The sequence below is a fragment of the Malus domestica genome, chromosome 05 (assembly GCF_042453785.1).
Source record: "Malus domestica chromosome 05, GDT2T_hap1".
NCBI classification, from domain to species: Eukaryota; Viridiplantae; Streptophyta; class Magnoliopsida; order Rosales; family Rosaceae; genus Malus; species Malus domestica.
The window spans coordinates 4601922-4614212 of record NC_091665.1 but is presented as its reverse complement, the minus strand read 5'-3'; the positions used below and the strand labels follow the sequence as shown (position 1 = coordinate 4614212).

Here is a 12291-nt window from a genome sequence, read left to right as displayed (position 1 = left end):
ACAAAAATGATCAAAGAATAACAAGCTTGGGAGAGAAAGAAAACGAAAAAGACAGGGAGGGAGATGTAAATCCAACATCATTGACATTCTCTTCTATAGTTTGGTTGTCGTATGAGGCCTGAAAAAATGAAACAAAAACAACAATTCAACATTAGCATTCGATCATATTCTCTACAATTGTCAGCCTATTGATGTTTTCATGTTTCAAGTCGAAGGATTAAGTCAAAGGGATATTTAGGGCCTCCGTATTAAGATCTCGTATAAATACTCGGGTAACTTAAATGTAATTATATAATAAAGGAATGGGCAAATATGTAATAAGTGAGGAGTCCTTATTCTATAAAAGGACCCCTCACCTTCACAATTAGGAGAGGCCAATTTCTTAGGCCATGGAAGGGCTATCTGACTCTCAGAAGCTCTCTCCATCTCTCTCCCTCACAAATAGAGAAATACAATATCAGTGTGGACGTAGCCCAAACCTTGGGGTGAACCACGATACATCCTGTGTTATTTACTTTCTTGCAGATCCATAGTCGGATTTACGTTGTTCCAAGACCTCCGATTTTGTGCATCAACATTTGGCGCCGTCTGTGGGAAACGACACGAAAAGTTAAGTCGGTTCTCTCTCAATTTTTCTCCTCCGCCGTGAATCTGTAGAAACCTAGGAACCAAAGTCACTGCAAAAACCCATCTCTCAAAAATGCAGAGAGGAAGACTCATTCTCTGGCTCTTCCAATCTTTGTCTTTCTCTCTCTAGACTCTCTTTTTCTCTATCCTCAAATCCCTGTCTTTTTCAACCTCTGCAAAATCTGCAAAATTCGCAAAATCTGCAAAAACCCACCGAGACACAGACAAACTCTCTCACTCTCTCTCATCACTCCAGTAGAGTCGAGACAAGACGAGGAAGACCAGAGAAATTTCAAAACGTATTGCCTGTTGCTTTTGTATTCAAAAAGCAAAAGCATACAGAAAAGTCCACCTCTCTCGTCTTGCCTGTCCAATTTCAAAACCCTTTCTTTCTGCACAGAGAGCGATGCTCGACCCCATGGACCTGCTCCGATCTAATCTCTCCCAGGTACGGATCCCGGAACCCACCAACCGCATCTACAAGCACCACCTGATCTCTTTCGACGACTCCATCTCCGGCAAGAAAGGCACTGGTTCTTGCAAATCTAGCAAGGCAGATTCAGGGAATCAAATCTCTCATCTCTCTGTCTTGTCTCTCTGCCTTGATCGATGAGCGGAGTGTCAACAGCAACGTACGTAGCTTGTCGAGCCGCTCAGATGGAGAAGGTTCGGATCCTCTACAGGCGAGCCCTCAGAGACACTCTCAACTGGGCCGTTCACCACCTCTTCTTCTACCCAGATGCTGATGCCCTCCGCGAGGGGTTCGAAACTAACAAGTATGTGGTTGGTCTTTACCAGCCAAACGCCACCATCAGCCACCAGCTTTTTCAATTCGCAGTTTGGCAACCATTATCTGTTTCGAGTTATTCGTCTCCAGCTGGATTGGATGGCTGCTGAATTTGATGGGTTGTTAAATTTTTGTTTTTGTGTTTTCATTAGTAGCCATGAAGGTGCGTTCATATGTGAAGAAGATGTGTGAGTTTTGTAAGACAGTTAAGCATCGCGGGCGTGTTTTCGTGATTTGCACAGCCAACCCTAAACATAAACAAAGACAGGGCCTGTCGACATTGGCGTATGAAGGCACAGTGTCCTCCATGCAAATGGCTCAGCAATAACAGCAGGTCGAAATTCTCTTCCGCAAGCTCACCGTGGCCAAAGCGCAAGGCTGCTTATCCTTACCCGCAGAAGGCCTTAAAAAACGGTGCCCTTCCCTCTGTCGTCTCTTTCTCCGGTTCCTTTATCAGATCCCCTCCTCCGACCACAACCACATTCAGATGAAAGCCTTGAGCAGCACTCAGGCTTAGCTAGCATCCACAGAAGCAACAAAGGTGCATGGGGAAACAGAGAACTTGAGTGCCATCTGCACTTTGCAAAGTAAAAGCAAAAGCTAAAAGAGAAAGATTATACTTTTGCTTTTGTCGACGGATGCATGTTCCTATTTTTTTTAAAAGCCAAAGAAAAGCAAATGGGCAATTGTAAGATCCCGTATTTAATGTGTATACATATGTACATATACGTATGTATTTATATGCATGTATTTATATGTACATGTACGTATGCATCTATATGTATGTATATATAATTAGTTTGATTTGACTGACCCACCTGGCCACTTAGAAGCCAACACAAATATTTTGAATGAGATTGCCATCTCTTCTTGCGGTCTATGACTTAAGACCACGTGTACTCACCTGAATTAGTTGCTATCTTCTTTCTCCTCAGTGCCTACAGCTAGCTTAACAGCTGTGGTTAGCCGCCAACTTCAACCAATAAGGGGCTTTGTAGTTTCCGTTTAGTAGCCTATAAATAGGAGATCAACTCCATTGTTTTCGAACACAAGCTAGCATGCAATGCATGCTTTGCTGCTCATGTGGTTGTGTTTGTATATATATATGTTGAGAGAGAGAGAGAGGAGAGAAGAGAAGACAAATAGGAGGAAGGGATTAAGAAATCAAATAGAATCAGAGAGAAGGGTGCTGAATTATTCGTATTTATCTTCATGCTTGGGATGTCAGCCTGCAGCAGGGTAATGATTCGCAGCTCTCTTTGTTCTTTGCTTAGCTATTTTATGTAGTAAATCGTTGTCTTTCATGGTTGCTTTTAGGCAGAAACTGCAAAACAAGTTTTATATGCAAGGGTTTTATATAATGCTGCCTATTTGATGCAAAACTATTCTATATAACGTATACCTATTTTTACAACTACAGCCTTTTGGTTTCAAGTATGGTATGATCAGTTTGTTCACTATATAGTACTAGATAATGCAAAGCCTGTTTTGATTTAAAGTGTTGGTCTATTTGTAATACCCTTATAAAACGACTTTTACAATTCCAACTCGATTGGAGTATTATTTTGTAAAATAGTTCATACTGATACATATCAGGAAAATATATATGTATATATGTATAATATGACAAAGCTTTTATGCAATTATATAAGCCAAAGTGTTTTGAGGAACTTGTATTATACAGTGAGCTATATATATATATTGCTTATTTCCCAAATCCTTTTACATTCAAACGTCTTCTATTGCAGTTGCATTATTTCATATCGACCAAAATGACTTTTGAATCAAGTGGTGTTAGATTAGTAATACCAAGTAGTCTAACTAGGGTTACATTTGTTATGCATTTTAGTGATTTGCTTGTACTTGTGAAATAGGAATTGATCACAATAGTGGTGCACTCTTGTAATAGAGAGTTGGTGCAATGCTTTGGAGTCCAGGTAGGGGAAATACGGCAGACCGTTACAGATATTGATTCTATTAAATTTCGTGAAGTACTATATTTGTGTTGGTTGATTAATGTGGTTGGACATTGTTTGGATTATTGCTTTAGTTGGTTGTTTACTTGTTAGTACTACTGGAATGTTATTCGTTGAGATATATATTGTGACATGGAGATATATTGTGACATGTGAAAGATGTAATAACGTTGCTTGTGCATCACTCATGTGTCAGAAGTGGTTGGAACTTTGTAGGTGAGAAAGGAATTTGGAAATAGGGTAATGGAAATGATCTTTTGTGTAGTTGAGTCAAACTCTTAGCAGGTACCAGGTCTCAGGTGAGCCCACAGTGCACAGATTCTTTAAGGGTAATTCGGGACTGGCGACGAAGAGTTTTGGCAAGATGACTAACAAAAGGGGAAATTGGGATGATTGAGTTACGGGGGGTTAATTTGTATAATAGAACATTCGAACCACCTCTGCAGGGGTAAAATGCATGGTATGGGACATGCAGGTCCGCGTGTTTTATTATATAAAGTAACGGGGGTAGCGGAAGAGGTTCAATTGCATTCATGCATTATTATCAATAATGATTTGATATTTGGCTATATGATTTCATGACACTTAATTTAATATTGTCAATTTACTGTAATAAGGTTATGTCCCTACTGAGCTGTTAAAGCTCACCCCTCTATTGTTATGCAGGTTCACGAATTAAACAATCTAAGAGGGTAGACGGGATGAGATCGGATTAAGTGTGAGGATAGAATTTTGTATTTCTTTATTTTAGCCTTGTAAAGAATTATTGTGACAGTCCGTCCCTAATTTTAAGAATTTTTAAAGTTTTAATAAAGGATTTTACATAAATGCCCTTTGAGGCATGCGCATTATTCGAGGTTAATCGTTGTGTCGTGCCATCTAAGATTCGTTTTCTTGACATATCCTCGTAGTATTCGTCACTACGGACGTGTGGGCACAGACGGTTCGTGATTTGGAGTTATAACGAAAAAGATTTTAAAGTTTGAAGTTTGGGCATTTTATAAATTTTATTATTAAAATTTGGATGGCCTAGATTAAAGGAATTTGAAATGGATGGTTGGGATGAGAGAAAGAAAGTTTTGTATGTGTGTGTGCGTGAGAGGAAAAAGAAAACAGAGAGAAAGAGAGATTGGGCAAAGCTGCCCAATCGGAGAAGAAGGAGGAGAGGCCGAATGGGGAGAGGGGAGAGGAAGATGACTGGCCAACCAGAGGAAGGAAAGGAGGAAAGGAGAGAGGGCGAGAAGCGGAGGAGAGAAGGAAGAAACGGGTTTTCCCCAACCCGTGTACCCGCGCGACCCGCCGGTGTTCTTCACCCATTTTCGTCAAAATTTCGTCATTTTTCCGGTGAGTTACATCAATCCATCACTTGGAAAACCCTCTATGATCTTTCCTCTTCCTATTACACCTCAAAAATCAAGGAGCTTGGCCTTGAAATTTGATTAAAAACCGTGAGGGGTGTGCGGTAGCTTAGTGTGAAATTTCTTCAAAACTTGAAACGTTTTCTTTCAATTTCTAACACCCATAGCATCCCCTTATGACCTGGAACAAAGCCCAAGCATTGAATTGGACGGTGGAGTTGATTTGAAGGTCGAATTGAAAACACCCAATTCTAGGGTTCTTCACGGTTTTGGTGAAATTGGAGCTCTTCCAGGCCAAATTGGCCTTGGCCACAGGTATAAAGTTTGCTCTACTCATTGAGATCTTCAATTCTATATTTTTTGAGAAGTTTTGGAAATAGTTGGATTTTCCGGCGAACCGGGGCGGCCAACCGCCACCCGCGGCGGCCCGTGCGGCGGCACGTGGCCAATGGCCCGCCAATGTCATTCTTAGCATGTGTTTAAGGTTCTAGGTTCAGTTTTGATAATTGATGGACGTAAATTGAATAATTGAACCTAAGTTCGTTACGATTCGTGGTTAGGTGAAAATGTGAATTGACGATCCGACCGTTGGATCGTCATCAAACTTTGATACATTGTAATACGTAATATTTAAGGATTATAGGAACTTACGGATTGGGAATCCGATTTACGGATCTTCCGGAATTGGAGTTGTAAGTTCATAAAATAGAATGTTAACCGTCACTTGGTTTTGGAAATTGACGGAGATCCGACCGTTGGATGGTAATGAAATTTTAGGATGGTGTCCTAGAGGTATATTGTGGACCTTTGGAAATTATGGATTTGAAATCTGAGTTGCAGATCTTCCGGATCGAACTACGTAGTGACGTGTTTTATATAAGTTATATATTCTATCGATATGAATTCTGAGGTTTGATTTGATTATCGTTCTAGGCGTTGATCGTTATGACGCCTTGATGTGTGGTGCTACGGAGTTGTTGGGCGAACTCCAGGTGAGTGGGCAGTTTTGTTTTCGTATTACCTATATACTATTAATTGTCCCAGAAATTGAATTTATATGAAAGTATGTTTTCAATTGCCATGATGCATATTATAAATTATATGAATTGATATTGATGCGTATATATATGTGGATTGGTGCTGTGGACGCACAAGTGAGTATCAGGGAGTTTATATGGTTTATATGAATGAATGATGATGTGATTGCGTTGTGAGCTCATAAACTGCACCTTTGGTATTAGTGCTTATAGTATTCACCACACGACACGCTCGCCTTGGATCCAAGTAGGTGGATGTCGTACAGACCACTAGAGGTGGTTACGACATGCCAGTCGTACAGACCATTAGAGGGGTTCCGACTGGTGGGTGACCTTAGATTATGTGCACAGATGATTGATGAAAGAAGCACTAGAGCGTATTATTTCACCATCTTAGTCGTACAGACTACTATAGGTAGTTTCGACTTATGTGCAGTGTAGTGCCGTACAGGTCACAGTTGGTGACTCCGGCAGGGCCGTACAGGTCACAGTTGGTGACTCCGGCTGGATGGGATATTGAGCTATAGAATCAGCCGTACAGGACCACTGTAGGGTCTTCGGTTGATTTATTATTTCACCTGATTTATATTGATGCATTCTTATTATATTTTGGCATGTCATGGCATATTCTTTCTGAGATGTTATATTGATAGATGACGGGCTGAGTTTTGATGATATGTGTATATATATATATATGTTTATATTCTATTTTCTGGGAAAGTATACAGGTTTTACGGCGAGGGGTTAGAAATGTTTAAAATGAAATGTTTTCGAAAAACTTTGTTTTACTAACCCACTCAATTTTGTTTTGCGCCCCTCCAGGTTCTAGATAGCAGAGCTTTGGTGGCCACGAGGAATCCAGCGGTGTTCTGACAGAATTCACAAAAGTAGGACTCACCCTCAGGTGTTTCATCTTAGTAATTGTATTTTTGTTTAAAGCTTCCGAACTGTGTAAATGGTTACGTCACTCTCACGTGACGGCCAGCATACCCTCCTTCGGGACGGGGTGTGTCAATTATTGAGTTATTTTAAATAAGAAGAGTTTATTTTCCAACCCGTGTCAATTTCTTTTTATTTATTTTTAGTTTTTAGTTCACGTTTCGGATTCGGGTTCAAGTTTTTACTACCGACCCCGGGTTTGGGGCGTGACAGCAATGTCGGAAAGGCTGTCCAAAGCAACTATCATTTTAGAGAAAAGAGAACGCAAAAGAGAAATCAAAACAGAAAGCAAAAGAGAAATCAAAAGAGAAAGCAAAAGCAGAAAGCAAAAGAGAAAGCAAAAGCAAGGAATAAACACCCCACTAGACCCGGCAGTTTCTGACACGACACAAAAACGACACGAAAATAACGGGTTTCGGGTCAACACGATAACTTATCAGGTCATTATCGGGTGACCCGTTAATAGCAGGTTCTTAACGAGTATACACGCGGGTAACACGTGAGTAACCCGTTTCGACCCGTTAAGAAAAAATTTATTTTGATAATTTTAAAGTTTAATTACTAAAAGATTTATTATAAAATACAATAGTCATATTAATATATACAATATATTCTATATTAAATATATAGTTTTGTATTATTATTCTATATAATTTAAAAAAAAAAAAGTTTTAGTCATTATTTATTTTTATTATGAAAGTTCATTATTATCATTACTAGGATAAATTTTACTTAACATGTTGTTGTCCAAAATTAAAATAAACTAATATAGTATTTGTATAATAACTAAGAAGACATAGATACAAGTATGATAAATGTGAAAGAATATAAACACTCGTGATTCATCATTATTCCTCCACGAGTAGATAATGGTTACACCTACATTATGATTTAGATTTTTAAAATCCTCCAAACCTTCATGACTAATGTTTTTTATTTGAGGGCAGAATTAATAAAATTAATAATAATTATTGTAGAAGTGTACAAAATGTAAAAAAAATATACAATCACTCATAGTGACAAACTTTACAACTTTCATGAAGGGATCAGCTTCGAAATCCAACACTATAATTCATAAACCTTAAATTTATATTTAACCATCGATTGTCATTTACGCTTTATTCTTCTTACTGAATTTCATTTTTTAAATTTTCATTTTTTAAATTTTCTTTTTTGAAAACATGATCATCTGGCGAATGTAAGAAGATGAACGGTTCAGATCTTTGATATTATATTTCGATATTTACGGTTAACTGAAATATGAGTCGATGTCATATAGTTTGTAGAAACTTTATAAACATCAAGCAATATTTTCACTAACCGTAAAACTATGAATATAATATCAACAATCCAAACCGTTCATCTTCTTGCATCCTCTAATAGATCAAGTTTTCAAAAAAGAAAATCTAAAAAAAAATAAAATTTGATGAGAATAATGAAGCGTAAATGTAAACAACAATCAACGGTTAAATTTTTATCTATGATTTATATGATTATAGTAGCGAATTTCGAAGTTAAGCTCTTCATGAAAATTGTAAAACTTGTCATTACGAGCGTTTATATATTTTTTCTACATTTTTTTTACACTTCTACATTAATTAAAAAGCTATTAAAGACTTTAGGTATGTGAAAATATACTTAAAAGAAAAATGCGTTTTTATGTTTTGGATGTGACAATATGGTATATATATACTTATTTAGTATTATGTTTTTCATTTGATTATTTATTGGTTTAAAATATATTTTCCTTAACAGGTAACGGGTCGGGTCATATTACCTGTTAATATTATCGGGTCGATTTCTGGTCGGGTCATTTTACCCGTTTATTTTAACGGGTGTTACACAACACAACCCGTTAAGATATCGGGTATGACACAAAAGTGACACGAACATGGAAAACACGACACGAATGCCAGGTCTACACCCCACCAGAATAATGTGTTTACTTTTTTGGTTTTTTGTATGATGTAATTTATTTTTCTTATCTTTCGAAGACATCTGTATAAACCCCATCAGAGGGTAAAAAAAAAAAAAAAAAGGGCAAAGCCCAAAATAAATGGGCTGGAATGTTGTGTAGAGGGCGAATGCCCATAAACCCAAAATAGCTCCAACCAGGCGAGCAAAAGTACGCCCAATACTCCACAATTATTCGACAACCTGCCGCTATTACCACTAACCAGGTGATCAAAAGTACGCCCAGTACTCCAAAATTATTTGGCAACCTGCCTCTATTATCACCAACCAGGTGACCAAAAGTACGCCCAGTACTCCAAAATCATTCTACAACTTGCCGTTATTACCACTAACCAGGTGATAAAATGTACAATCCGTACTCTAATATCATTTGGCAACTAGCCATTCATGCCACCAACCAGGTGATGAAATGTACAACCCATACTCTTCTTCATGCCACCAACCAGGTGATGAAATGTACAACCCATACTCTTCTTCATGTCACCAACCAGGTGATCAAAAGTACCCCCAGTACTCCAAATTATACTTGAGCATTACTCATGTCATTCATACATAAACGTTCATAAGCATCACTCATGACAATCATACATAAACATTCATGACCAACATTCATGAGCATCGCTCATGACAACATCTATGAGCATCACTCATGTCAATCAACATAAACATTCATGAGCATCACTCATGTCAATCAGCTTCAAAAGCTTCATTTACAGAGCTCTAGCTTCAAAAGCTTCATTTACAAAAGCTCCAGCTTCAAAAGCTTCATTTACAGAGCTCTAGCTTCAAAGCTTCACTTGCAAAGCTTCACCTACAAAGCTTCAGTGCAGGGTATACAAATACCACCTCCGAACAACTGCCACTTCGGCCCATACATGGATTCAATTTAAAGTCTCCAACCAACAGACTCTATTGACCGAAGACTTGGGGGACTACATTATGTACCATATATTGGGCCTTATGGAAAATGTTTGGGGGACTTAGCCCGTTATCTATGTACTGAGGAGCGAGCCCTTATTTTATAAAAGGGACTCCCTTACTTTCATTAGAGAACACACATGAAAAATACTTGGGGACTTAGCCCATTATTTATGTATTAAGGAGCGAACCCTTATTCTATAAAAGGGACTCCCTCACTTTCATTAGAGAGCACCCATTATTGATGTACTGAGGAGCGAGCTCTTATTTTATAAAAAGGACTCCCTTACCTTCATTAGAGAGCAACGCCACCAGCTGAGCAACCACCTCGCCGCAAGCATCACTCCTAACCCATCACTTATGTATTGAGGAACGAGCCCTTATTCTATAAAAGGGACTCCCTCACCACCATTAGAGAGCATCGCCGCCTACTGAGCAACCGCCTCGCCGCGAGCATCAACTCTAGCCCATCATTTATGTATTGAGGAGTGAGCCCTTATTCTATAAAAGGGACCCCCCTCACCTTTAACGCCACAAGGCGAGCCAACCAAGGCAACATAAGCCATGAGCCGAGCAACTTCACGGCATGTGCTACTTCTAGTTGAGCATCATTTCAAATTGAGCACCGCCTCATATCGAGCTTCAGTTCAAGACAACATCTAGTTACTTCGGCCCACACATGGACTGAATTTCAAGTCTCTAGCCAAAAGACTCTCTTGACTGAAGACTTGGGGACTACTTTTTATACCATATTTAGGGCATTCGTATTTAGACCTCGTATAAATACTAGGGGGACTTAAATGTAATTATGTAATAAAGGAATTGGCAAATATGTAATAAGTGAGGAGTCCTTATTTTATAAAAGGACCCTTCACCCTCACAATTAGAAGAGGCCAATTTCTTAGGCCATAGAAGGGCTATCTGCTCTCAGAAGCTCTTTCCATCTCTCTCCCTCACAAACAGAGAAATACAATATCAGTATGGACGTAGCCCAAACCTTGGGGTGAACCACGATATATCCTGTGTTATTTACTTTCTTGCAGATCCACGGTCGGATTTATGTTGTTCCAAGACCTCCGGTTTTGTGCATCAACAAATTATAGTGATAATAATCATAAAGAAAATTACAACATAAATAGTCTACAAGATTAATATAAACAACTAGAGATAAAGTTAGAAAAATTGACAACTAGAGATTAAGTATAAATTTAAAACCTTTAAACTTCTGCAACCAGCACACTTCTTCCATCATAGGAATGAGGTATATAGTTTGTTAATTTCTTTAACCAGTTTGCCTATTGAACTTAGATCATGAGATCTCCAATCAACTAAGTTATATTTCCGCTCGACTAATTCATTAGTTATGTTGGCATTAGCCTCATTCCCCTCAATGATCAACTTACTCTCTAGTCTAACCTTTAATAATTGGATCCACTACTAGGTTGACTATTTTTAAAGGAAAACTAATGAAAATGGTTTGAAAACTTTGAGTTTTAATCAAAATGACAAAAATGTGTTGTAAGTGAATAGTACCAGGAGTGATTTTTTAAAGTTAAACTGTCATTTTCGTTAAGAGTGAACAGTACCAGAAGTGTTCCATTAAAACTCCCTTTTTTTAATCGTGTGCACAATCTATCTGATGAAATTATATTTCATATGAGAGTAGTTGTTTCTCAATTTCAAGTCCTCAAAAGTATATATATGTTGGGACTTTTGTAAGTAATTTGCTAATACTAGGAAGTAGACTTCCCCCATATTTAAGGTATTTAAAGAAAGATCTCTAAGGCTTTATGCACCTTAAAATTGTATATTATCACATTTAGGTGGCAAATTCTTTTATATGTTCTTGTTAAGTAAATACCATTATATCTTAATGATATTTAAGCAACCCCACAATTCACTCAAAATTATGATTGCTTTAAGGTTGTTAAAGCACTTCGTTGGACCTTAGCCTCCTCTATTTATTAATTCAGTCATCATTTTATTAAGATGAAAGTAACTCATCCATAATGAGTTCAAGCTCTATGATTTGAATATGTATTGTGTATTGTTATCACAAACGTGTTCTTACCATGAACAACCATGATAAAACAAACTCATTGGTAGTCCTTGCTTACCAAATAAGCAACATCGCGTCTTCTGCACATGTACAAAAGACATGTAGAAGAGCCCCACACTCTCGGTGTCTTATTCTTTTCAAACGAATTGGCAGTTGGCTTCATCCCTGGCTAACACGGTCATTGCGCGCAAGATTCTTTATGATGCTTGTCATAATAGTAATTAACCGCCTTCTTTGCTAGTACCAATTAACAGTCTGAAACTGCTTCTTTTTAGTGTAACACAAATCTCTGATAGACAATATTATCATCTTCTTGTAATAACATCATTTAGATGACAGCATTAATTATATCCATTTTGTGCAAATGGAACACTAAATCAAAACACCGCTTCAAACAATATTGCAGTTGCTTTAATTTGTTCATGTCTCTTCATTTTACCAACTACTATTGGTAATTGTTTGGCATGGAATTCTTGTCCAAAACACCTAAACAATTCCCAGGTTTTGATCTTGGAAAGCAACTTGCAAACCCATCAAGAACCCTGAGCGGTTTCTAAGTTCCTTCATCAATGCAAATATGTCTTGCTTATAAATATTTATAGGAACTTCTCATTTA

At 37.9% G+C, this 12291-nt stretch overlaps 1 protein-coding gene across 1 annotated transcript; it reads left to right on the top strand.

Moving 5' to 3' along the window:
- Nucleotides 1-406: 406 nt before the first annotated feature.
- On the top strand, nt 407-6841 carry LOC139196343 (uncharacterized). Its single transcript, XM_070822133.1, has 5 exons — nt 407-2653; nt 3289-3351; nt 4057-4734; nt 5682-5740; nt 6608-6841. Exons 3-5 carry the CDS (start codon nt 4440-4442, stop codon nt 6656-6658), a joined length of 405 nt encoding a protein of 134 aa, XP_070678234.1. The 5' UTR covers nt 407-2653; nt 3289-3351; nt 4057-4439; the 3' UTR covers nt 6659-6841.
- The last annotated feature ends 5450 nt before the right edge of the window (nt 6842-12291 follow it).